Source organism: Antechinus flavipes, chromosome 1 (genome assembly GCF_016432865.1).
Source record: "Antechinus flavipes isolate AdamAnt ecotype Samford, QLD, Australia chromosome 1, AdamAnt_v2, whole genome shotgun sequence".
Lineage (NCBI taxonomy): Eukaryota > Metazoa > Chordata > Mammalia > Dasyuromorphia > Dasyuridae > Antechinus > Antechinus flavipes.
In genome coordinates, this window is record NC_067398.1 from 677689951 (window position 1) to 677716975 (window position 27025).

Genomic DNA, 27025 nt, shown 5'->3' on the forward strand with positions numbered 1-27025 from the left:
TCTTTAAATGATCAACCTTTGCTAATTAATTTAGGTGCTATATTGGAGAGGGAATGTGCCTATATAACTAAAGCCTAAACTATAGGAAATAAAAGCACAAGGCATGGAAAAAGTTCCAGCACCCGGGGGGTCTCTGGGGGCCAGGCGCCCCGCAGGTGAGATGTTTGAACCAAGTTTTGAAGAAAGCTCTAAGAATCCTACGTGAGGAGAGAGTGTGTTCCAAGCCTGGGGAACAGCTCTGACAGGGAGACTAGAGCCGGAGCCCTCCCTCTCGTACAGAAATAGCAAAAAGGCCAGTCTGGTGAAGGCGGGTTAATGTGTAACAGTCTGGAAGGGTCAGCTGGAACAGGACAGAGTGGGCTTTGAACTCCAGACAGGGGAGCTTGCAGTGCCTCTTAGAAGGAGTAGAGAGCTACAGATCTTTTTGGTCAAGGGGTGACAGTGAGAGCTGTGCTTTGGGAGCATTGATTAGGGGAGTGCACAGGGGAAAGGCTCCAGAGGTCAGTGCAAGAGGCCAGCCGTGATGTCCTGAGCTGGAATGGTGGCTGTTGAGGACAAAGAAGGGGCCATAGAGGAGATAATCCTGTGGTCCCCTGTCCTACAGGAGATATCTTCTGCTCCTTAAGCATCTGCCAGACCCTGGGCATGCAAAGCCAAACAAGCACCGACTGTGTGCCAGCCAAAAGTAAAACTGTTCTTGTCTCCAAGGAGCTTACTGGACCCTTAGGGGCAGCATCATGGGCAGGACAGAGTTAGTAGAAGGATCTGAGTTTAAATCCAGCCTCAAACACTTGGGACTCGGAGCAAAATTGGCCTCAAGTTTCCTCATCTGTAAAATGGGGATAATATTAGCACTTGCCTTTCAGAACTGTGAAATGAGACAAGGTGACCCGAGGCTCCTTTCTGCTCTAGACCTCATACTCTGCTATCCAAAGTTATACTGAATTGCTCTGACTACCTCCCGCATTAATTTTCTGTGATTTTCTGTAGTTTATTCAGCATTAAGATTCCTGAAGACTTTCTAACAGTCTGCTTATCACAAGACTAGTAGAGAGATAAGACGACACAGATAATTATGATATGTGTTCTATAATAAATACATTGCCAAAGTTCAAAATGCAATGGGAAGCCCTAGGGGAAAATTATTCAAGAAGCAATCATGGAAGGCTTCCTGATGGGAGATGACATTAGCTCTGATTTTAAAGGCCAAGTAATGGGACCACCTTTCCCCTGGGAGGAAAGAAGGCATTTCAAATACAGAAAAGAGTTTGAATAAAAGCAGCAGGCTGGTGGGGATTGAGAGGATCCTCCTGTTTTGCCTAATAAAAAAGAATAGTGGAGAAAAATGAGATAAAGCTGGAAATAAATTATTAGTCTTGTCAGACTTTGCATGACACCATTTGGGGTTTTCTTGTAAATACACTGGAGCTGTTTGCCATTTACTTTGCCATCTCATTTTACAGTTGAGGAAACTGAGGCAATCAAGGTTAAGTGACTTGACCAAGGTAACATGACTAGTGTGTATCTAAGGTTTAATTTGAACTCTGGAAGATGAGACTTCTGACTTCATCCCCTGTGCTCTATGTACTATAGTCGCCCCTAACTGCCCATGGGAATAAATATAGGGTGCTAATCAATACCGTGCTTTGGGGTTTACAAAGTATTTCAAAATACTTGCAAAGTATACATATTGTCGCTTTGGGGTCTAGAACCAAGTCAAATAGTCCACCAACTGACTTATTTTACAGATGAAGAAACTGAGGTCCAGGAAAGTAGTAAGTGCTAATGTATTTGACCCCCCGGGCAAAAGTGCTACAGATAAGGAAACAGAGGCACAGAATTCTAATAGTATCCCAGCTAATGGCTAGTTGTAGAACACCTCGAATAGCAGGCAGTGGAGTTTAAATCGGCCTCCCGAGGTAACTGGGAAACTTGAAAATTTTGGAGGAAAAAGACTGAGGAATTATTAGGTAATTCCTGTATCCTCAGATCATGGGCTATGGAGAAAGAGAAAGGCACGCGAGAAAAGAGCATGTTGGGATAGCTAGATGGCACTGGCTCTGGAGTCATGGAGATCTGAGTTCAAATCCAGCCTCAAACACTAGCTGTGTAACACTGGGCAAGTCACTTAACTCCAATTGCTTTGTAAAAAAAAGAAAGTTTAGTATTGTGCCTAGTATACAGTAGGGACTTAATAAATGTTTATTGACTGAGGTTCTAAAACCTAGAGGTAGAAGGAACCTCAGTCCATTGAGTTCAACTCATTTACATATGAGGAAACTGAGATCCACACAGGCTAAATTATTTAGACAAGTTAATAGTCAGTGAGGATCATAGGTAGAATCTGAACTCGGATCCTCTGACTTCAGAAGTGAGAGTTCTTTCTTTGTACTAAGCACTTGGCAGGGCCTTTCCCCTCTGGGTCTGTGATGATCCAGTTGGGGCCACAGTGCATCGAGCGCTGAGGGGGATTTAGGAAAAATCCTCATGGTCCCGAGTTCAAATGTGGCCTCAGACGCTCACTAGCTGTGTGCCCCTGTTTGCCTCAGTTTCCCCATCTCTAAAGTGAACTAGAGAAGGAAATGGCAAACCACTCCAGTATCTTTGTCAAGAAAACTCCAAAGAGCAGAGTCAGGAAAAGGACAGAACAACAATTATCCAATTATAGGCTTTGGGCAAGGGAGGTTTGGAGGGATGAAGACGGGTAGAGATTATTCTGCTTTCACTGTTGAGAAACTAGTGCAAACCTTTTCTGGGCCAAAAAACATTTCCTCAAGGCTCACTTCCTCCAGAAAGTCTTCTAGAATTTATCCAGAGTTCCTGGCTAAGGGCAAGAATGGACCTCAGTCCAGATCTTGGGTCTGGCCAAAATGAGGAGCCTGATAAATTAGTGGAGAATCAAAGAAATGGATACCCCAGCCCACCTCAGTCCCAAATCAAGAACATCCCCTTCAGGCCCTGCCACTTAGACATTAGGCAGTGGTTAGTCCCTTTTGTCTTAATCCGGACACTGAACATTTAACAGTCATTCTGGTAAAGCCTATGGATTTCTCAGAATCCATAAAAGTACATAAGATTACAAAAGAAACATAGTAAAATTGTAATGCAATTGTATTAAGTTGTAAAATGGATTTACAATAGCCAAATATTTAAAGCAATCCAGAATGTGGGCTGAGGCTCTCTGGTTTGAGGGCTCCCCAAGGTCCCGTCACCTACATGTGGGGTCCCAGGCCTTCCAAAGCAACTTCGTTCCCAGCCCTTGGAATCGGGTATCAAAAAGGGAAAATCCTCCTTGTTCTGTGGAACAGTGGAAACGGGATAAATGTCCACGCAGGACTTTGGGCTCCCGGGTGTCTCTGTTAGAGAGGAGAATTAATCAGCAGATGTCACCCCTCGGATTAGAGTTTGGGCTCCTCAGCCAAGGGGAGACCTCCCCGGTGGCAGCCGTTTCCCCACCCCCTGCAGCGGCCTCCTCAGTCAGGTCTGTCCCAGGTTGAAGCAGCTGTTTCCTCTCAATAATTAACAGAGGAATGTGTCCAGATTCTTCCTGGTGTCCAGACGTCCTTCTCCCCCTCAGCGGGGTCAGCCTCCCTGAATGGGGGGCTGGCTCAAGGCAGGGCAGCCTTCTGGGCCTGACTGGTCTGAGCCAGACTACATCCTAGCTTAATCTGGTCTGCAAGCCAGAATAGCCCCTTCCAGTCCCCACCCACCCAGTTTAGCAATTTGGACAAATTACACAACCCTTCTGGGGTGTGGTCAATTTGGAATCGGCTCTGGCCCTCCCTCCATTCCAAGGACTTCGGGTAAAAATAATAGGATCAGAGAGATTTAAGGTCCTGAAGAAGGGACTTTGGATAAAAATAATAGGATCAGAGAGATTTAAGAACCTGAAGAAGGGACTTTCAAAGTCAACCGAGCTTTCCTTATCACCTACTATGTGTTCAGGGCAGGGGACATAAAGAAAAGATAAAAGCGCACCCAATCTAATGTGGTTGGATAACAGAAATGGCCAAGGTCCTGACTGTGTCCTTAGAGGTAATTCACTCCCAGCTCCTCCTTTACTGATGAGGAAGTTCCCTTCCCTAAAGATTAAGCTGGATCTCCAGTTGGTGGGATGGGATGGAGCCCTTCCTTCCTTCCTTCCATAATTATTTTTCAGGCCTCTGGACAGGACCATGGGGAGCAGCTCAGGGCCCCTTGGGACCCCTCTCCTGCTGAGCTCTGGGGAGATTTATTGGAGAAAAGCGAGCTTTAAAGAAACTGAGACTCCGTGTACACCCAAGTTCACCAGCCTTTGAGCCAAGACCGGCCACAGAGCTTCTGGGCTGGCCTGAGTCGGGGGTGTGGACTGCTGGGAGAAGATCTACTTCTTCACCTCCTTGGCTTTCTCTTTGCTGGGGAGGGTGGGACCTGGGCGGGGCTGGGGGAAGCTGGGGGAGCAGCTGTGGGGCGGGTCCTGAGGCCCATCCCCCACCTTCTCCGTGGGCTGCTCCCTCTCCCCCGCGCCTGGGTAAGCGCCGTTGTCATGGCAATGGTGGTGTTGCCAGGGCACCCGCCTCCCCGAGGGGGCCCCCGGATAAATCACTGATCAGCAGCTTCCCTGGGGATGGGCAGGGTGGAGAGCTGGGGGGGCCTGGCAGGCTCCGAGGTTGGGGGTTGGACTTTTGGGAGCTGACCTAATCAGGATGGACTCTCTTTGCCTGGCTGACTCCGGAGCCGGGGCCTGGACTTTGGAGGCTTGGCCAGCTCTGAAGTTGGGGGCCAGACGCTGGGGCCCTGCCCGGGCCCCACCTGCTCTGAAGGCCTTCCTTCCTTCAGAGCTCAGCCCTCAGGTTTTCCCAGCTTCTCCCTGCTCCTGCCTTTCTCTTCTACTTGACCATCACTGAGCGGCTAGGGAGGAACAGCTCATCCCTCCGAAGGAGGGGCTACTTGGAAGTCTGGGGCGAGCCACCCTACTGAGACAGAGACTGCTCCAATCAGGACAGCTCTGGCCTTCCACAGCATCCTCCCCGGGATTATCACCTACACTCCCAGACTCTGACCGGGGACCAAATAACACAGGCCAGCTGGGCAGGGAGCTTATAATATTTTTATAAAGTGATCAGCGCAGTGTCTGGCCAGTAATAGTTGGCTATATAAATACTACTCCTTTTTTCTTACTGTTAGACCCTTTCCCCTCACTTCTTTGGGGCTTTTTCTCACAGGTGGGTAATTGCTGCAGCTCAAGGATATTCAAGCTGGGCAGGGATTGCTTAGAATCAAGAATGCAAGGCTGGGAGGGCCCTTAGAACCCAGGGTGTCAGAGCTGGGAGGGCCCTTAGAACCCGGGGTGTCAGAGCTGGGAGGGCCCTTAAAACACAGGATGTCAAAGGTAAAGGAAGCCCTTTAGAACCCAGAGTGTCAGGGCTGGGAGGGCCCTTAAAACTCAGGATGTCAAAGCTAAGAAGTCCCTTAAAACAGGATATTAGAACTGGTTAGGCCCTTAGAACCCAGTGTCAGGGCTGGGAGGGCCCTTAAAACACAGGATGTCAGAGCTGAGAGGGCCTTTAGAACATGTAATTTAGAGGCTTTAGGTATCTGGTCTACTCTTAATTTTTATACCTGGGAAACTAAGTCCAGAAAGGGAATTGGCTCATCCATGGTCAAACATGAAAGAAGGGGAAGAATCAAGACTGACCTCCTGGATCCCAAATTCAGAGTCTCGGTGACTGAAGCTCGGGGAGGGGTGTGAGGAAGTCTTGCTCAGGTGTGGTGGGCTATAGAGCTTTCTGGTGACTCGGTGAATGGCTCTCACTGACAGGTCTGTGTCCCAGAGTTAGCTGAAGGAAGTTTGACATGGGGCTCCTAATTGGAGGGTACCACTGAGTCACTGAGTCCTTGATAATGAGTTTTAGGGTCTGACTATTGAAGCAGCTACATGAGATGGTGGATAAAGTACTGAGCTTGGAGTCAGGAGGACCTTAGTTCAAATCCAGCCTCAGACACTTATAAGAAATTTTAACTCTGTCACTCTCAGTTTTCTCAGCTATGAAATGGAAATAACCTTTCCAGGAGGGGAGGATCAAATGAAATAATATTTGTAAGATAATGAGTGTCTGGCCCGTAATAGATAGCTATATAAATACTACTCCCTTTTTCCTTGACTGTTGGACCCTTTCCCCTCACTTCCTGAGGGCTTTTTCTCACAGGTAGGCATTCAAGGATATTCAAGCTCATCCCTACTTCAGGATTTCAGCTGCTGGCTCTGTTTTCCTTTTCATGGGATGAGCAGAGATTCTTGAAGATGCTTGGACGGGGCCAGCCAACCGTCAGTTTCTAACGTCTCTCGGCCTTATTGGGGGCATATGGCTATATTCACTTAGTTCAAACAGGGCTGGTTTCTGATGTTTGAATAGGAATTTTTACTTGGGAATTGAGAGCCATCAATGTTAAGAGATGAGAAAAGAATAGTTTATAAGATTTCTGATGGATGAGCATCATTAGGAGATCTGGGGTTCATAGGATTTGGGGACCACAGATTTAGAGGTGGAAGGGAGCTCAGGATATCATCTAACCTCATCATTTCTGTCCTTGCTTCTAATTTGATGGTTGACTTTGGGCAACTTTTTCCCCTTTGTTTTCCAGTCTTTAAAAATGAGCGGTTTCATTATTTGGTTTTTAAGGTCTTTCTGAGTCTGTTTCCTCACCTGTCAAATGGGAATGATAATCCTTGTGATTTTCCTTACCCCATGGGATTGATTGTTTGAAGGGACTGTCCTTTGCCAACTGGAAAGCAGTGCAGCAATGGGAAAACTCAGACCTTTAGGCTTCCAGCCAGAGTTAGGGGCCCCACTGGAGCCGAAAGAAGGGCAGATCACAGAATCCAGGGCATTGGGGCCAAACAACTCATTTTACAGTCTGGGAAAACAGATCCACAGAGAAGAGACTTGTCCAAGATCATCATATCCCATCATAATTGGAGCAAAGTTAGAGATTGTAAATTGAGGAGGTTGAGTTCGATAACACCTGAAGACTTCCAATTTTAAATAAATGCTCCTGTGAAACTGAAATCTTCTGACACCCAGGTTTTAGCCCTATGCCCTCTGACCCTAAATACAGTGTTTAAAAAAAAATTATATCAACCTGAATCTAGAGTTCTCCTGTTCTAACCAAAGAACTGTTCGCTTTTTCCCATACCTGAGTCCAGGATGGAGGGACAAATCTCTTCCTTGGAAGAGAAGCAATTGATAACCTCAGACCCGGCTGTAATTTCAGCTCCAAGGGCACCGGGGGCAGAGAGAGGCAGGAAATGGTGGCGATCATTTTGCTATGGGATGGGGGTGGGGAACGGGAGGGTATCGAGTGATGGAGTAGTCCTGCCCTCTGTGCTGAGCCGGGCCTAGGATGGTGTGTCTGCCCAGGACAGATGGGGACTAGACACAACAGGGGCAGGATTAGGGTCCCTGGCTCCTAACCAGAATTTCCCATCCCTAGCACTCAGCATTTCCCTTGCTCATCAGAAAGTCTGCTCCTGGGTGTGTTGCTGTTCTAAGCAGTTCTGGGCTTTTGGGGGATTTATGTCCCAGGATCTCAAAGCACTTTGCAGACTGGAATGTTGCAGCAAGGGTGACTTGGTTATATTTTATTACAGGAAATGGAGGTATCCTCCCTTATGTTAAACTTGGCTTAATAGATGATGGAGAATCATCTCCATCCTCCTGTGCTAGGGGCAAGAGGAAAGAGAGGGGGGTGGAGAGGAGGTAAAGATGGGAAATTCCTGCCTAAGCAATCTGGGAAAGCTTTCTGGAGGACAGCTAGGAGGAGGTAGCTTTTGATGAGAGGGGGAGCAGTAGAGAGGTTAGGTCATCTTGGGAAGCCCGGTGAATATCTTGGTCTTTTGTCAGATAATAAGAATACTCTAATTTTTTTTAAAGTTTTTTTTTAATTGAAGCTTTTTATTTTCAAAACATGCATGGATAATTTTTCAACATTAACTCTTGCAAAACCTTGTGGTTCAATTCCTCCCCCCTCCCCCTCCCTGTCCTCTACCCCTCCCCTAGATAGCAAGTAACCCAATATATTTTAAACACGGTAAAAACATATGTTGAATCCAACATATGCATACATATTTATACAGTTATCTTGCTGCACAAGAAAGAATGAAATCAAAAGGGAAAAAAATAAAATGCAAGCATACAACAAAAAGAGCGAAAATGCTGTGTTGTGGTCCACACTCAGTTCCCACAGTCCTCTGTCTGGATGCAGATGGCTCTCTTCATCATTGGAAGTGGCCTGAATGAAGGGATATCCTAGTTTATAGGGAGGAGAGAAAAACTTTGCCTTGAGGGAGCCAGCTCTTTGGGAAAGGGCCATAGTCACATCTTCAAGCCTATGATTTCATGCTATTTTTTTATTTTTTTAAAACAGAGTCTCTGTAGAGACCACCTTCCAACAGGAAAGGCTTCAGGCCATTGCGGTGAGTACCCTGACATTCCTCCTAGTCCTATGGGAGTTTTAGTGAAGTTGGATTAAGCTGGGGGTGGGGGGTGTAGATGGGGGTATCATGTCTCACTGTGTGAAACAGGAAAAAATCATCTTGCATTTATTTTTATAAGACTTTGTGCTCCAAGTTTTTCTCCCTCCCTCCTTCCCTTACCTCCCCCTCCTCAAATCAGCAAACAATTTGATAAAGGTTCAATGTATGTGTTCCTTTTAAACACATTTCCAGATTTGTTATTTTGTACAAGATCAGATCAAAAGGGGGAAAACTATGAAAAGGAAAAATCGAGCAACAAAATACTATGCTTCCATCCACATTCAGTCTCCATAGCTCTCTCTGTGCATGTGGATGGCATTTTTGGTTCCAAGTCTATTGGAATTGTCTTGAATCACTGCATTATTGAGAAGAGCCAGTAACTCTTTGACCTCCCTCTTCAGTTTTCTCATTTATAGAATAGGTTTTGACTTAATGGCCTATGAGGTTCCTTCCAACTCAACATTTAGGATCCCTTTGTAATATATAAAGCTAGAATATAGCCGTCTATAATATAATATAAATATAGCTTTAATTTCCTCTGAAATGCTGACTATCCCTAAGGTCAGCCCCCAGGACTGGTTGAGAGTTTCTCTCCACATTTAACTTCTAAGCTGATTCTTCTCATTGTGTCATCTGTTGTTACTGGACCTATCATCAAAGCCTTTCCAGCCTAGGACAACCTGCCAGAGTTCCGGCTCCATTGGCAGAGACTTCAGCAACCCAGAGTCACCTCTACACAACAGTGATGTATCCATGGAGAACTTATGTGTAGCAATGATAAAGATCATTCAGTATTTGGTATTAGAACCTACATTAAGTTAATTATAATTTATATGTTCATTATAGATAGAATTATAATAATTACTATTAAATTTCTAATAATAAAAATAAATAATAATTATAATTATAATGGTCATTGCACTTAAATACTTTTTTGAATGTGAGAAAACGTTCCCATCCACGACCCCATTTAATTCTGATGGCAGCAAGATGCCGGACCTGTCTGTAACATATACAGACTGTCTGACCATAGGCCGGTCTCTACCTCAGGGCTCCTGACAGTTCTCATGTATTTAACGACATTGCTCCTTCCCTTGGAAATTTCCTGTATGAATGAAATCATTGGGTTGGGTTTAAAAAAAAAAAAAAGCCCTTTCAATAGCGGGGCAATAGTTGTCATCCCTAACTTGAACAATTGTATGATGCAAAATCATTGGATTTAGAGTTGGGGCACCTGGCTTTGCATCATGGCTGGGCTACTTCGCAGCTGTGTGACCTTCAATAAATCATCTGATCTCTTACTTTGATCCTGTGTTGAAATGATGAGGTTGTACTAGGTGATATCAGCTCTGAATCCAGTGATAAATCTCTGATTTTAAAGCGAGTCACAGGGAGGGACTTCTCCGTCCATTTTCAAGCAGGCCATGTGACAGTGACAAGCTACTGTCCTATGACTTAGGAGGCCAGAGGGAGGGGCAGCCTTAGCTTTGCTCCCTGCTCACCTTGGCAGGGGGAGATTGCACACCACCCTCTTCCTTACAGAGAGATGGTCACAAGCTGGGACATTTTTTAGATACTGCCAAAGTAGGAATTTGTTGTGTTTGACTGTGCAGATTTGTAATGAGAATTTCAGTTTTTTCTTTTTTTCTTTTCAATGGGAGTAGGAGTGAGAAGGAGAAAAAATAGATTTCCTTTTGCAAGTAAAAATTAAATTTAAAATTTAAATGAAAAAAAAAAAAGAGTTGAAATAGATGGTCTCTAAGGATTTGTTGGCTCTGAGAGGCTGAGTGAAACTTGCACAAATGGATGTGATTCAATCTGAAGTTTAGAAGGGTCAGGTTCAAGATCCCTTGGTAGGTGATGACACCTGCCGGTGATTGGTGGCATTGCAACCCAGCTCTGTTAGCTATTTTCCTAGTCCAGAGTCAGTGCTGGATGCCCCTAAGTGAGACATATGAGATCCAAGCTCTGCCAGAAAGTAAGTGTGGGCGCAGCGGACAGAGCCCCATCCCTGAAGTCAGGTGGACCTGAGTTCAAATCTGGGTCTCAGGCATTTAATACTTCCTAGCTGTGTGACCCTGCACAAGTCACTTAACCCTAACTGCTTCAGGGAAAAAGAAAGAAGGAAGGAAGGAAGGAAGGAAGGAAGGAAGGAAAGAAGGAAGGAAGGAAGGAAGGAAGGGAGAAAGGAAGGGAGGGAGGAAGAAAAGAAGGAAAGAAAAAAGAGAAAATAGGTGTGTTGGAATCCCTTTTTTGTCACTGACTCTCCCTTCACGTCTGTTCCTTAGGAGAAGAGAAAGAGACAAACTGAAATTGAGAATAAACGGCGGCAATTGGAAGATGACCGGCGGCAACTGCAGCATCTCAAGGTATCTGCCCTCTGGTGACCAGTAGTTTTCCTTTAGTTAGGCTCCAGAAGGACAGCAGTTTCCTTTATTAGTTGGTCTCTGGGAAACTAAGTAAGCGAAGCCACAATTCTGTCATGTTCCGCCTGTGTGCTCTTGGATCACTGAACCTCTCTCTACCTCAGTTTTCTCATTTGTAAAATGAGGAAGTCGGACTAGATTTTTTTTTTTTAAAGCTTTTTATTTTCAAAACACACGCAGACAGTTTTTCACATTCCACCTTGCAAAACCTTGTGTTCCATTGGATTTTTTTTCCTCCCTCTCTCCCTCCCTCCACTTCAGATAATCCAATATGTGTTAAACAAGTGCAGTTCTTCCATACATATTCTCACAAATAACATGCTGCACAAGAAAAAGAATCAAAAGGAAAGAAAAATGAGAAAACGAAATGCAAGCCAACAACAACAAAAACGCGAAAATATTGTGTTGCGAGCCACACTTTTTAAGCTGCTTTCCCCCTGTAAATGCTAGGTTCTGTTTCCCACCTTTGGCACATACTGGGTACTGGAGTAACCTCTCTGGGCTCCTATAAATTGCAGAGAAGGTGCCCTCTTGCAGCGATAGGGAGGAGGCAGAAGTCGCAGACTCCTTCCCTCTCCTGGGGACCCTGTGAGCTGCTCAGTGTTCAAGCCCGGGTTTGGCGGTGGGAGAGACCCCCACCCACCCTGATGTGTCTCCACAGTCCAAGGCCCTTCGAGAGCGATGGCTGCTGGAGGGGGCCCCCCCCACCGACTCCCAGGAGGATGAGGTGATGAAGAAGCAAATGCAAGATGACGCCGAGAAGGTCAAACAGCTGGAGGACTCCATCCTGAGGTGGGGAAGCAGTCTGGGCTTGCTGGGTAGTGTGGGGGGCCTGGTCTGGGCGCAAGCATTTATTAAGTACCTGCTGTGTACCAGGTGCTGTGAAAGGCACTAGAAATGACTGCTGGGAGTTTGTACCTAAAGGAGGAGATACATAGACACATATATATAAATATGTAAAATAAATGAGCCGTAATTTGGCTCTTGCCTTTGAGAAGTGCCTGGTTGGAGTGGGGACCTAACTTTGCCTTGTCTGCCGGGGCTGATGGGGAGGGGGGCATCCATCAGATTGAGAGGTGCTGGGAATGCAGTCCCAGGGGAGCCCCTGGTTCCTGAGCGGGCAGGTTCACTCACCCTCCCTTCCAGGGAAGCCAGATCCTGGAGCCAGAAGCCTAGGAAGGGGGAGGGGAGCAGAGAGAGGCTCTTTGAGTCTGGGCTAAGACAAAGCCTCCGTCCAGCCAGGGGGACATCCGGGCTGGGGCCTCGTTCCTGCTGGGAAGGGAGGAGACGGCTCCCATGGTTGTCTCCCCTCCCCTCCCCAAATCCCAGCTGAGAAACTCTTCTGTCCAAGCCCCTCATTTTGCAGAAGAGGAAAACTGAGTCCTGGAGGAGGGAAGAAGCAGAGTGAGTCAGGACCACCCAGTCTTGAAGCCAGCCTCCCCATAGGAGATTTGGAGATGCTAACTTTTTACAGGGACAGCACCCTCACCCCCCACCCCCATAATAATAGCTTTTTATTTTTCAAAATATATGCAAAGTGAGGCAGCCAGGTGGCACAGTGGGCAGAGCAGCAGCCCTGAAGTCAGGAGGACCTGGACTCAAATGTGACTAAAGATACTTAACACTTCCTGGCTGTGTGACCCTGAGCAAGTCACTTAATCCCAATCACCTCAGGGGGAAAAAAAGGGGAAAAAAAGTACATGCAAAGATAATTTTCTCTTTTCTGAAATAATAGCTTTTTATTTTTCAAAATATGTGCAAAGGTAGTTTTTTCTGTAACAGTTTTTATTTTTCAATCACCTTAGCAAAAAAAAAATACATGCAAAGATAATTTTTTTTCTGTAATAATAGTTTTTTCTTTTTCAAAATACACGCAAAGATAATTTTCAACTTGCACTCTTGCAGAATTTATTTTGAAGAATAAGTTTGAGTTCCAGATCCCCCCACCCCCCACTGTCTTTCCCTAGAAAGTACGTAACACAAAATGTGCAATTCTTCTAAACATATTTTTCCCACATTTATGAGACAGCACTTTCTAATGAGCTATTTGTGAAGCACTTAGCACAGTGCCTGGCACAGAGTAAGTTCGTTATGTCCCCATCTTTCTTCCTTTATTGGCTCCCAATAGAAGGGAGGATTGGGGGTTCCCTGTGCCTCTAAATAGGGATAACAAAGAGGAGACTCCTAGATATCCCCATAAGCCCAGATCCCTTCACCCAAGTTTTTGGTCCATTTTTATGTCTTATAATTATAATAATAATAGCCCTGCCCTAAGGGGGAGTATCTTCTGGGTCCGGGATTGCCTAGCACTGTGACAGCTAATTTGCTTTGGGATCCATCCTACAGTTCTGGGTGGGTGGGAAGGGTGTGGTCACCTGGGGAGGCCCTGGCTGAGTGACCCCCGGCTCAGCCCAGGAGGAAGCCACACCCCTGGGGCTCACTACCCCACCCAAGCCAGCTGTGTTTGGCCTGGGGGGTGGGGAAAGGGAGGGGTTTTGGACTCTGGGGAAACCTGGATCCTGTAAGTTATTCTTTCCAGAGATTTATTGTGCTTGGGAAGTGAGTGTCCCTGTCACTTGGAGGGCTTATCTCTGCTTTCTGTGGGCCTGCCCCAGGTCCTCCCTCCTTCCTCTAACCCCTTCCCACATCCTAAGCTGTTCTTATCTGGAAAGAAATTCAGATTAAACTAGGTTATCATCCAGATTCCTGCTGTGTGGGCTTAGGGGAAATACCATTTCCTATCTGTGACTTAATCTCCCTATCTGTCAAGTGACTGGATGATCTATAAGCATCTTCCCAAATTAAGTAAAAGGCAATTATCCCGGATTTTGCTAATGAGCTATTACTCATACATTATCAGAACTAGAGTGAGTCTTTAGAGGTCATCAACCATTTTACAGATGGGGAGACTGAGGCTTTGAAAGGAAGGGATTTGCCCAAAGGTACCGGGAGGATCAGTGGCTAAGACTTCTGAATTTTCAGTCTTGGGATTTATCCATCTGTCATCCCTAATAACCTGAGGCTCAGCAAGGGTTCTGTCTTCCCCTAGGTTGGAGACTGAGCTTGAGATCCTGGAGACAGGGGACTCTGCCCCAGTTACCAAGGAGAACGTGGTGGTCTCTGCCCCAGCCCCAAGTCCTGTGAAGGAGGAGAGGAAGGAAGAGAAGATTCTTAATTCCCAGAAGGTGAGGTCCCAGGAACAAGGTTGACTCTAGGTGTGTTAGAGACACTGCTGCCTCAGGGGAGCCCTGTTCCACGGGGGGAATCTTGAAGTTTTCAGAAGATCAGAGGGGGTGAAGAGGAGGGGAGTGTCAATGTCTTCCTGGAAGGAGTGAACAGGACCAAGCTTTAGCATCCCTGCTGAAGGCTTTTTTTCCATCCCAATGTCCCTTTCCTTCTCCCTCCTAATAGCTGCCGGATGCTGTCCATCCCAGGCAGTTTCCTCCCTAAGATGGCTCCATTGGCCCTGTTACCCAGGCCAGGACACATCTGGCCTTCCCAGAGCCAGAGCCAGAGTCTCCTGAACCCTCTCCTTCCCTTCCATCTCCTGCCTTGTGCTTCTGTCCCCAGGAGCCAGCCCTCCCCGATTACTCCCACTTTTCATGGGCCCTCTGCCTGATCCAGCGGGATCTAAAACATGCTGCTTTGGAGATTCCCTAGTTCAAATTTACAAGAAAGTAAAGAAAAGATGGACAAAATTTCTTCTAATAATTTTCATATATATACACTTTCTTAAACTAATTTATATGTTTTGAATCAGTGTTCTGTTCTGTTTTATTTTATTTTGTATTCCTTTTCTATTTTTCTTATTGTTTTTTAAATAAGAAAAAAATACTAAAGTCAAAAAAAAAAGATGATCTAGTTCAGCCCCTTCTTAAAGATACAGGGACGAGGATTTCTCCTAAATTGTGTTGAATAGCTCCTCCCCGCCTTCAAGTGTGTACTTGAAAGATTTAACAGCCAGTTCTTCAAGAGGAAAAACACCATCCAGAGGATGCCCTTTCACACTTAGTCTGCATTTTCAATATTTTCTTCATGACTTTCTTAAGCTTTGACAATCAATAAAACAATAAACAGAAACCTAATTTGTAGCATTTGCCGGTTCTTGAGAGGTAAATGTTCACATTAGAAAGCCACTAACTGGCTCCCTCCCATTTTCTGCTTTTCCTGGGGGGCCTGGGCAGCTGGAGGCGAGGGGCTCTGGGGAGTGAGGGAGACCAGCCCGCTCCGGGTTGGGTCTGTGGGAGTAGGGAACCACGTCCTGGGAACTCAGGCTGACCTTTCTCCTGTCTTTACCTGCAGACCCCCGTGGCCTCCCCCAGAGGTAAGTCTTTGGGGTCCCTGGGATGGGGAGGGTTACATTGAGAGGGTTCAGGTGCAAGGGAGCAGAGGGGGTGATAGTATTGCCCTCTGGTGGCCAGAGTCAGAGATGCAGGAAAACCACTGGAGGCATCTAGCTTGGTTTCCCTGGAGAAGCTCAGAAGAGCAAATGGTTAAAGCTAAAAGGATGCTCAGAGATCTTCCTTAACGCCTTTGTTTTATTTTGGGAAATAAAGACCCAGGGAAGGAAAGGGAGAGCTTCCCTCTTGAGTCTCCCCACCCTGTTGCTTTTCTCCCTAAAAGAGCCAGCCTGGGGTGGGGGGCGAAGACTTGATCCGAGGCTGGCTTCTGTCTGAATTTGGGGAAATGGCTCCCCTTCTCTGGGCCCCATCTGAAAACTGAGAGTGTCGGATTCAGTCATTCCTGTGGCCTCTCCCAGCGCTAACCCTCACAGAGCATTGCTTCTGAGAAAGTTCCTAGTGTCCGGTCACAGCTTCTACTTGGCCTGGGGCTTTTCCTCTGGGAAGTGTGTTTGGGGGATGGCTGGTTCTGCTTCTCACCCTTTGACCGCTGCTTCTGCTTCTTCCTGAGCAGAAAAGAAAATCATCACCAGCAGCCCCATGAAGGTGGTAGAAGGCACCGAGATGATGAAGGCAGGTGGGTGGTGAATGTCTCCCTTTTGTACTCCCTCTCCCCAGGAAGGCTCTGGGCCAGCCCTGATGTCTGGGAAGGTCCCTGCCCTCGGGACCCTCCTTCCTGTCTCTCTGCCATTGATTGTTCATGATGTTCAGCCGCTTTATAGATAATGGATCATCTGGGCTTCAGGTTAAGGAGCCTTAGAGGAAATGGAGTTGGTGACTACTGGGGGCTGTGAGGAGTTGACTGGGGGGCCTAGCCCGGGTCCAGGCTGGAAATGGGGACTGGGCAGGAAGGGTTTGCCCTGAAAGCCTGGTCCAGAGTTCTCGGGGGATACTGCTCGGGCCGTGCTGCCGGGACAGAATGTCCAGCCTGAGGCCTTCCCAGGGCCCGGGTCTCTGCACATGGGACACTCTGTCCACCGCCACCTTCACGGGCTGGCCCCTCTGCTTTGGCTGCCCCTCCAACGCCACCCTCCCCTTCTTGGAGGAGGGGGCTCCCTCGCATGGTAGCCCTAACCCACCTCTGCCTCGCTGCTTCCGAGTCCCAAATGCCTCCGGCTTTTTGGACCAGCCACTCACTCTCCCAGCCTTGGACACTCGCCCAACCTCGTGCGGCCTGATCGCAGGGGACCGCTCACCCTTCAGCAGAGGGGATGCTGAAGGCCCCGGGTGTGGGGTGCCGGCAGACATTTGTCCCATTACCACAGCGTGCTTTTTTTAAGTAACTGCCTAAATGATTGGCAGGAATATGGCTAGACAGAGTAATTGACAGAATTCTGGGGGTTCCAGTGAGCAGCGCTGTGCAGCCCAAGAGGGCCAGAACACGGCGGGGACAGCCCGGTTCTCCGCTTCCCTACTCATAACCACAAGCACTGGGTTAAGCGCTAAGACTCTATTCTCACTAGATTGTAAGCTCTTTCTGAGCAGAGATGGCCTTTTACTTCTTGTGCCTGGTACACAGTGAGGCCTAATGAATGTTGGTTGATTGATGTGTTAGGAAGGACATCTTTAAACAGAAAAGGGAGATCTGAACGATGAGTGGGGAGAGAAAACTTTGGGGATCATTAGTCTGCAGAAAAGACAAGGGACGGGTAATGACAGAGATGCTAGTTATCCATGAAGGACCATCATGTGGAAAAGGGATTGAAATGGTTCTGTTTGGCCCAGAGGGCAGAAGGAGAAGCAGGAATCAAAGCCCGCCAGGGACCCAGCCCTACCTGAGGTATCTACTGTCCCACCCTCCCTCACATGTGACGTAGAGACTTAGTATTTAAAGGTGAAATGGAATCTAAAGAACTTCTAGGGCAACCCCCCCCCCTTATTTTGCAGATGGAAAAACGGGGGTTCAGTAAGGGGAAATGACCCACGGTTATACTAGTCGGACTGTTAGGACTTTGGACTCCAAATCCCGTCTGCAGCTCGAAGAAGGGGCAGCAAGTGGAACTTCCAACGCCTTTTTGGGGGACACGGAGACTCAGAGGGGAGGGCTTTGCCCGAGACGCTCCCGGGGAGCGGGGCCCTGAAGCCTGGGGCTGTGGCTCGCGATGCTCCTTGGATGGCGTCCCACTGCCGCCTCTGCTTGGCCGTTCTGCTCACTGCCCTCCCGCTCGCCCACCCGCCTCGCTCCTCTGCTCGCTCCTGCTTGGCCCGAGGTCGGGGCTGGGGCCTGGGATGCTCGTGTGGTAACTCCTGTCCCCCTTTGTGTCTCAGCCATGTACTCTGTGGAGATAACCGTGGAGAAGGATAGGGTGACTGGAGAAACCAAGGTTCTGTCCAGCACCACCCTGCCCCCGCAGGAGCCCTTTCTGCAGGGGGTGAAGGTGTATGAGGACGAAATGAAAGGTAGGACGCCAGCCTGGCCGCCTGGCATGGGCTCCAGGCGCGAGGGATCCTGCTTGAAGTCTGCGCAGCCCGGGGGCGAAGTCTCTGCAGCCCAAGGGCACCGGCGCCCCTTGAGAATCTCGGAGCCACAAGGCCCCTTGGAACACTGAGTCCATTCTTCTATTTTGGGGGAATCTCCCTCCCCCCCCAATAACCTGGACACTATTCCTGGGGGATTCAGAGCCAGCCAAACTGGACCCAGGTTGCTTAGTGACAGAAAGGTGATCCATCTCCATGGCAGCCTGAGTGTGCCTTCTCCTCCTGGTGCCCTGACCTCACCCTGGTCCCGTGCCAGCTCGCTGCCCACATTGGGTGGGGCAGGGGCGCCACCCAGCGGTCGGAGCAGCAGCCGGCCCTCTCCCTGGCTTGGTTCTCTTCAGAGGAGGCACAGGCTGGGGGCCCCATCAGGACCTCGCTCCCAGGCTGCTGATGCTGCAGGAATTCAACACTCCCCGTCTCTGAGCCGGGCCAGGTGCCAGGGAGGCTGCTGTTCCAACCCCGGCTGCCCTGCTACACTGGCTATGTGACTTTGGGGAGGTCACCTGCCCTCTGTAGAAAGCAGGTCTTTTATCCCGCCTCCTGGACCATGAGTAGAAGGTTGTGGTGAAAATGGAAGTGATTTTAATTTCCGAGTTCAGAATTCTCAAAAAAAGAGCCTTAGCTTCCAAGCCACTGAGCTTTGGAGAATTTTGTTCAGAACTAAGGGGGCTAGAAAATTGTGAAAATGGAAATTCTGACTTCAGAGTTCTCAAAAAAAGATCTTTAGCTTCCAAGCTACTACCAATCTTTAGAAAATTTTGTTTAGCTCTAAGGGGGCTAGAAAGTTGAGGTAAAAATGGAAGTGATTTTAATTTCTGAGTTCAGAATTCTAAAAAAAAGATCCTTGGCTTCCAAGCCACTGAGCTTTGGAGACCTTATTTGGGAACTAAGGGGAGACGATGTTAGAAGCTGCCAGGACCCTCTGTCATTTTGCAGTTGTGGAAACTTGGGGTGTGGAGCAGGGATGGCCTGCCTAAAGCAGGGAAGAGCAAAATTACCAGATTGGGATTGTGTCTCCAAGGTATTTAGTCAAAGCCTTCAGGATCCTCTTCGTTCCCTGGTCATCACGATTACTGCAGAAGAGAATCGTTCTTCCAGGTCCATATTCAAGCCTCTTGAACTTGCTACTTAACCATTGGAGGGAGAAAATTAATTCTCTGGGCTCCAAGGGCAAAGCTGTTGACCTCCACAAAGTGGCTCTAATGGTGCCGTTAAGAGAGGGAGACACAGTTCCCCCCCCCCCCCCCCCCAGACGCAGGCTTAATGAACCTCTGATCTCTCTCCTTGTTCCCGTAGGGCAGACTGAGAATTCCCGGGTCCAGCCCGGCTGCGCCGTGCTTAGCCCTCTGTCCCCGGTCACTCCTCTCAATCCTCTCTCTCTCTCTCCCCTCCTTGCTTCCTGCAGTTGTTCACGCAGTGGACGGCGCCACGGAGAATGGTGTCCACCAGCTGAGCTCCTCGGAGGTGGACGAGCTGATCCACAAAGCGGACGAGGTGACGCTGAGCGAGGTGACGGTGACGGCAGCCCCCGAAGCCCGCGGGACCCCCGAGGCAGCCAAGCCCACGCCCCGGCGGGAGATCACGGGCGTGCAAGCGCAGCCCGGCGAGGCTGCGGGCACCGAGGCCAGCCAGGAGCAGCCGGTCACCATGATCTTCATGGGCTACCAGAACGTGGAAGACGAGGCGGAGACCAAGAAAGTGCTGGGCTTGCAGGATACCATTAAGGCCGAGCTGGTGGTGATCGAGGACCCGGCCCCGCCCAACGGCAGCGCCCAGGAGCCCTCGGCCCCCGCCGCCCCCGCCCCGGACACCAAGGAGGAGAACCAGGCTGGGGAGAAGCCCGGCCTGCAGAGCCAGCCAGTCGACGTCACGGCCAGCGCGGACAAAGACCTGGATATGAAGAAGCAGCGCTGTCGGTGTTGTTCTGTGATGTGAGGCCCCGGCCCCCGGCCCCGACGCCGCCTTCGAGCCACTCTGTGCCGTACCCTGCTGGCCAAACTGCCAAGGCCCAGCGCTCTCCCTCCCCCCGGACGCCAGCGCCCTCACACTCACTCACAGCCCCACTGACACGGACGTCTCCCTGCAGCAGCCTCCGCGTCCCGGCCCCCTGCACACACCGACCCCGACCCGATGCCCGAGCGCTCTGGCGCCCCCTTCGGCCGCCCCAGGAACATCGTGCGCGGGGACCCAGGACTGGATCCCGCAGACGCGCAGCGATCTCTCTCACACAGACACGGGCCCCTCGCTGCAGTTCCCTCCCCCTTCCTTAACAAGGACGTGGCTGTGCGGTTTGCAAGGGTCGCCCCTGGGCCCGCCTTCCGCCCGGGGGCGCGCGGAAGGCCTCGGGGCGCCTCCTTTTCTGTCCCGATGCTGCCCTCCGGCGGCGGGTGCGGGCTCCGGCCCGGCCCTGCTACTGCATCTGTGGGACTTTGAGCACGGGGCCTCCCGCGGCCTCGGTTAGTGGAGAGTGAGGCCCTGGGGGGGCGGCCTTCCAGCTCCGGGTGGGGTCTCCGCCCTGTCCCGCGCAGGGGAGGGCCCGGGAGGGATGGAGGCCGGAGGAGCTGGACCTGAGAGGCTGTCCCTCCTGGCTCTGCGGCTCCGAATGGATCGGAACTGGGGCTCCTCCCAGCGTCCCCTGGCGCTCCTGTGTTACTTGGTCCTGCTCAGTGGGGGGGAAACAGAACTTGTGAACCTGGAACCGGCTGAGGAAGGCAGGGGGAACCAGAGCCGAGACTGCCGGAAGCTGCGGGCTGGGAGTGATGGGGAAGGGTTCTTCCTTAGGTGTGTTCAGCGAAAACTGGTCCCCCTTTCCTCGGCCTTGGTGGAGAGACTCCCAGAGCTTTTACTGTCTTGAATTGTGTGTGGTAAACTTTTGCTCTAGAATGTAGGGACATTGTTGGACTCTGAACTCGGGCCCTCTTCAGGTACAGAGGCCGGCTGTAGAGCCCGCTGGCGAGCTCCGGTGGGAGTCCCTCCCCGCAGGGGACAAGGCCCAGGCCTTCCGGGGCCGGGCTGCTGAGGTGATCAGCTTGGCCCCAGCCTGTCCTCAAGCCCCGCCTTGGGACCAGATTAGGGTGAGCCAGGTGCAGTTGGGACGGGAGGCCCCCTGCAGAGCGCCTCGGTGGCCCTTGGCGCCCAAGGTTTGGGTGACTTCCTCACTAGAGGCTCTCGTGGATGTGGGTGCCCTAGCATGCTTCTCCCCAGCTGACCATCCCCCTCCGCCCCTTGACCCCCTGGGCCCTCTCCATCTGGTGCTTCTCTCTTTGGCTGAGCCAGGCCCGGGGTAGGAGGGGACTTGATTTGGAACTTGCCAGAGACTGCCCCGTTTCCCTCCTGCGCCATCTAATATCTGCTCTGCCGGCCAGCTTGGGTTTGCTAGGGAACACAAGCATGTCCCCTCGCCCTTGGCCCAGAGCCGTCTAACAGACTGAAGTCCTGGAGCTGGGCCCTTATTCGGAGGGCCCCGGGGCCAGGCCCAGAGGCTCTCAGTAAGCCCCCCTCTGGAGCAGCCTGGCCCAGCAGCCCCTGAGGGCCAGTCCTGGCCGGCCTCAGCTCATTTCTCCAGTGGGCCACGGAGCATGGGGACAAAGCCTCCCTCCCCATCCCTGCTGTTGCCCGAGCTACCGCTACCAGGAGGAGCACCCCTTCCACGCCCATGACCCCCTGGTCCAGTAGTCCCCAGTTTTGTGAATTCTAAAAGCTACAGGTTAGACCTCGGTGCCCAGGAAAATTGTATTCTAGGAAGTGTGAAAGTGCTTAGAAAGGGAAGTCAATAAAATGGTGGTCACCGGGAGCCAGCACGAGTCCACCGAGATGAAGTCTCGCCGCCTTCTTGGATAGGGTTGTTGCTGGATGGGTCGGAGATCTCCCTTCACCACGCCGGGTTTGGCAGTCCTGAACGGTGTCCCATGTGGTATGAATAGGGTAACATAAGGATTTCAATACTAGTGATATTTTTCCCTCAAATATTAAATATGAAATTATGTATGTACCCGGGATATTTGTGTGGCAGTTTTTCAGCTTGGACCCAGCCTGTCCTCAAACGCTAGCCCCTTCTTGGGACCAGATTAGGGTGAGCCAGGTGCAGTTGGGACAAGGTCCCCTGCAGAACACCTCGATGGCACGTGGAGCCCCTTCCTCTTCAGAGGAAGTGTATTTTGTTCTGGTATTTTCCTCACTGCTGCCACTGTTTTCCCCCCTTCCCCAATTCTGGATATGTGCTAGAAATACTTGCCCCCCACCCCTAAATGCTTAGAGCCATCTCGAACCCAAAGTTGTCTGTGGTAATGAGTTTGGGTGCCCTCTTCACACACATTGAAATGTATACACGTACATGTTCGTGTGCACACACACCTGTACCCCGATCTATGTTGGCTTTGACCTTCCCACCCCCGGCTCAGTGCCATTGAGTGGCCCGGCCCCTGGGGGCCAGCATGGCCAGGCAGGTCCCTGGTATGGGAGGGGTACAGCACCCCCAATGCCTTTCTGCTCCCCCATCATGGCCCGGAGACCAGAGCAGGGAGGGAAGGTGTGGGCACCCTCGCGCCTCCCTTCCTTGCTTATTCTCTCATTCCAGCCAGTTGTGCCCCTCCCCAAGGTCTGCCCCAAAATTCTGCCCTTTGTGCCTCCCATAAGTGTCCTTCCTTAAATCTACCCTCTTTCAGTGAAAAGGCCCTCACGAGTTCCATTCACTGTTTGTAATGACAAAAGTACTCCCCAAAATCAATCTTTTCTTCTTCTCTCTCCTCCCTTCCCCCTTTGGAGATGCAAATAAACAGTGTGAACAGCCTGCCCCTACCAGCTTCCCGGATCTCTTTCTTGGGGAGGGTTAAAATCTGGAAGATCTTCCTGAAGGAGGTGGCCCCTCAGGCACCTCATACCTGGGCCCCGGCTGGTGGGTGTGTCCATAGGGAGCCCTGGTGATTAAGTCGTAAAAAGAGGTGGCTGATGGTTAGAGCTGCTGACGTAGGATCCGTGTGGCTTTTTATGCCCCACTTCCTCCAGGATCCCAAAGGGAGGCTTGGGCCAGACCCCTTTGGGGACTCCTGTTTCCAGGTGGGAGCTGGGCACAGGTGTGGAGTGCTTAGAACGACTCCAGCTTATGCCCAGAGTGGGAAGACCCCCCTCCAAGACAGGTGAGTCTGACCCTGAGCCATGAATTCCAACTTCCCTTCTCCCCTGCTCAAGGCAAAGCCTTGCCCGAGATCTGGTAGCATTGGCGGTTGGGGGGAACATGATAAGCGTCTTCCTTGATTTCTTTAACTTTCCTCGGTTGGTCCTCGATATGATCTGGAGATTCCGGATGGAGGACGTGGTCCTGGGCCCATCCAGGGGTCCTGTCTGGGTTCCATATGGGATCTTCATCCTTTCCCAGTTCCTTCTTTGCAGCTTTCCTGCCCACGATATACCCTCACCTGGTTGCTATGGGAAGAGGAACAACTCAGTTCCTGTTTTGTAGGGAAAAGAGGCCGGTGGAGTTATATGGAAAAAAGCTGGCCGAGTCCCAACTAGTGGAGGACACCTGGGAGAAAAGGGGTCTAAGGATCCTTCTAACCAGAGGCTTTTAGGGAAGCTGTTCTGGCCATGACAGGAGAGAAGGAGGAGGGTCTTGATTAGACTTGTCCAAATGGAACTGGGGGCAAAGCTAAAGGCATGGGCTCGGGGTGAGAGCAAATTGTACAGAGCTTGAGCATCAAAGCTTTGGTCATAGGCTTGGAGTTTGGAGGTCAACTAGTGCAGCCCCCTGGTTCTTTAGATGGGAAATCAGGCCCAGAGAGGGGAGATGCAGTTCTCTTTGCAGAAGGGCTGGACAAGTTGCCCTAGGAGTAATTCCTTGCTTGGGGAGTCAAGCATCTCTTTGCACTGGCCCCTTTTTTCTGGGTCTCCTCAGATGGGCCATTCCTTCAATCCTGAATCATTGGGGTACCATGTGTGGGGTAAGGATCAAGGAGCCACAGTTTCCTATGATTGAAGATGGTGCTAGTTGGTGCAGTGGATAGAGCACCAGCCCTGAAGTCAGGAGGATTTGAGTTCAAATCCAGCCCCAACTGCTTTAACACTTCCTGGGCAAGTCACTTGACCCCAATTGCCTCACGGGGAAAAAAAGAGCCCCCAGTGTTGGGATCAATGAGACAATTGTGAAGTGGTTAGCACAATGGAAGTAGCTGGCTAGGTAAATGTTAGCTATGATGATGATGTCACCTTTTTATTATAATTTACAGAATGATCTTAACACTTATGTTTCCTTTATCTGTAAAATGAGGGGAAATTGTACCTTCCCCCAAATCGGGATACCAAAGGAAACATTTAAATATGAAGAACTAGAATGGGGAAGAAGGTTAGGGATGGTTGCTCATGGAGAGTGCAAAAGGGGGATAAACTTTTTAGTTTTATTCCCTTCTTCCCTCATGGGGATACTGTGAAAGACAATGAGAAGGGGTGGGAAACAAACCCTGGATTCTTCTTTGTCCCCTTTCTCCAGACTGCGCTCTGGGCCCCTGTGCTCTCTGGCCCCGGCCTGATCTAGACCCAGCCCAAGCCGTTTCCCCTCAATGTTGAGCTATCCCCGCCCCTGGCAGGTGCTCTGCACCACGACCAAGATCCAGGTAGGAGCCCCACTGTCCCCATCTTCCCATCCCCCTGCACCCACCCCCCACCATGGACAAAATCAGGGTCCCTTCTGCTGCTGCCCTGCCATCCCCGCGCCCGGACCACGGCTGCAGAAATGGGCAGCCCTGCCCGCTGATGACTCGCTGAGTAATGGTAGTCCCTCCTCTCCTGGACCTCCTTTATAAAACAAGAATAATTATATAATCCCTGTCTCTTGGGCAGGGAGGTTATGAACATTACATTGGATGTCAAAGAACTATGGAAAGTGAAAGCAGCCAGACCCATGTTTAGCCTGTTTGGTTTCTGGAAGGCAGGTCAGCTGGGAGGGCCCTTAGAACCCAGGAGGTCAGAGCTGGGAGGGCCCTTAGAACCCAGGAGGTCAGAGCTGGGAGGGCCCTTAGAATACAGAGTCTCAGGGCTGGGAGGACCATCAGTGCCTTCTCAAATCCAGCTTCCTCATTTTATAGGTGGGGCAGCTCAGGCTGGAGAGGAGAAGCATTCAGAAGGATCCTGGCCTGAGGGGGAGGGCCAAGCCCCCAGTAGATCACAGCCCCTGGTCCCCTCCTCTTTCTCGCTCCCCTGGTGGGCTTCCAGGAGCCTCCTAAGCCATTAACAGCCAGGGCCCCTGTCCTCTGCAGGCTTTTTCTCCGCTAGTCCAGGACAGAGAGCCGGGCCTCCAGGTGAACATCCCAGACAGGGTTAGCGGGAAGGTAGCTTGGAATTGGAAAGGAGGGAATCAGGCCCAGAGAGGGGGAGGCAGGTCCCCTGGATGGGCAGAGGGGCTCTGCCTGGAAGGAAACCCTTGTGGGGACGGGGTCAGACTTGTTCTGTCTGGCCTCAGCGGACAAAATCAGAAGCAATGGGTGGGAGAAGTAAGTGCAGACTCTCTGTTAAGACAGAGCTGTCCAAGAGTGGAGTAAGCTGGTGGTGAGTTCCCCATCACTAAAGGTCTTCAAGCACAGGCTGCAAGTCAGGGCCTGAGAGGGAATTCTGGCCCAGGAATTCAGGTTGGATCCATTATTGAGGGTCCTCCTGAATCCAGGATTTTTGAGTGTTCAGATCAGGGCGCCTTCTCCTAGGACTGCTACTTCCTCATTTATACAACCAGGACCTTGGACTACCTGATTTCGAACGTTCTTTCCAGCTCAGAATCTATGATCCAGCAATTTCTAAGTCCTATTCAGTCCCGGACAGGTTATGAATGAACCCTGTTCTTCAAGTCTGGAGGCCTGCAGGGCCAAGGCTGACCCCGCCGGGCCCCAGCCACTGGGAAGCCTTGGCATTGGGCATTGTGCCCGCCCCAGCCCTTGAGTTCTGCCCACCTGAAGTGTAGGAGGGGGAGATATCGTCTTTCTGGCCCCTCCTGTTCAGTGGGACCTGGACTTTGTTTCAGGAGCCCCTGAGGGGGGCGGGGAAGGGGAACAGGGGAGCCGGGCTCCCAGGCCACACCTGCTCCCCTCCCTGGCAACCTGAGCAGCTGGGGCGGGGCCGGGGGAGGGAGACGGGGCCGGGCTGGGCTGGGAGCGGTCAGTTTGGTCCTTTCTGGCCAGGGAGATCCAGCCAGTTGGGTCTGGGGACCAGCGGGACCCGGCTCAGAGTCGGTGAGTAAGGTTCCGAAGGGGAGGAGGGGACCCTTGGAGGGGGTGGGACGAGGTCTCCGTGATTGTTTCTGAGGGTGAGCGTGTATAATTGTCCTTCTGTGGGGAGCAGTACATGGACAATTATCTTTGTGCGTTTCTGCCAGAGACTGGATTCGCATCTCTGTGTACCTGCCGAGGTTGGGGTTTCCGATCGCTAAATGTCCTTTCCAGTCCCGATTCCCTGATTCTGTTCAGGGATCCGTAGAGCTGTTTGTGTTTAAGTTTGAGCAGATGTTCCCGAGTGTAAATGGGTGAGTTTGTATAGGGAGGGTGTGTTTGGAGAGCTCACCGGCGTGACGCTATGTCTGAGCAGGAGATTGTACCGGGAGATGGAGCACCCGGGAAATAGGAGTTGGATGTGATTGTCCTTGTGCATCTAAGTGGGAGTCATTTTTATGACTCATAAAATCATAGATTTCAAGCTGGAAAGGACGTGAGGGATTGTTTAGTGCAAGCCTTTTAATTTTCCAGGTGAAGAAATTAAGTCTCTTCGAGGCAGGGCTTTGTCCACAGAGGTAGTTAAGTAGCAAATTTGGGACTGTAACTAAGGTCAGACAATTCCAAATCCAGAGCTCTATCCACTGTACCACACTGTTCTAACTGAATATTTGTGTGGCTCGGGGCAAGATTTACCTCTCTTTGATCTTCCCTCCTTCCCCTTTTCCCCAAAGTGAAGGTTCCTTTGAGCAAGAAGGGCCAGAAAGATGACATCTCCTCCTCCAAGGCCTGGGGCGGGTAGCTGTTCTGGATTTTATGGAGTTTTCTCAGCCCTAAGGCCAGAAACTTCCCAGTAAGGAGAAATATCTCAAAGTGAATCAGGCTGTTTCAGGAAACAGGGTTCTCCTCCCTGGTGGCCTTCGGGAGACCCTGGATGCCTGTTTAGGGGGTGGGTTCCAGAGGAAAACCTCATTTAGATACAGAGGGTTACCCAGGAGGTCTCCATGGGATACTGAGGGT

At 50.4% G+C, this 27025-nt stretch overlaps 2 protein-coding genes across 3 annotated transcripts in view; both read left to right on the plus strand.

Annotated features, from left to right (window-relative positions):
* Positions 1–22616, plus strand: part of PALM (paralemmin) — a 28267-nt gene extending 5651 nt beyond the window's left edge. The window contains exons 2-9 of one of the 2 annotated variants that reach the window (XM_051972441.1): positions 8407–8455; positions 10804–10884; positions 11603–11733; positions 13991–14126; positions 15244–15265; positions 15856–15918; positions 17610–17741; positions 19225–22616. In XM_051972441.1, coding sequence (XP_051828401.1) covers positions 8407–8455; positions 10804–10884; positions 11603–11733; positions 13991–14126; positions 15244–15265; positions 15856–15918; positions 17610–17741; positions 19225–19754 — 1144 coding nt within the window. In that variant the 3' untranslated portion in view covers positions 19755–22616. The remainder of the gene's footprint in view (positions 1–8406; positions 8456–10803; positions 10885–11602; positions 11734–13990; positions 14127–15243; positions 15266–15855; positions 15919–17609; positions 17742–19224) is intronic. The other variant, XM_051972442.1, reaches the window with a different exon arrangement.
* Positions 22617–22819: 203 nt separating this feature from the next.
* The window catches only part of MISP (mitotic spindle positioning), a 33215-nt gene continuing 29009 nt past the window's right edge, over positions 22820–27025 (plus strand). The window contains exon 1 of the mRNA XM_051972443.1: positions 22820–22954. The gene's annotated coding sequence lies outside the window, so the exon portion shown is untranslated. The remainder of the gene's footprint in view (positions 22955–27025) is intronic.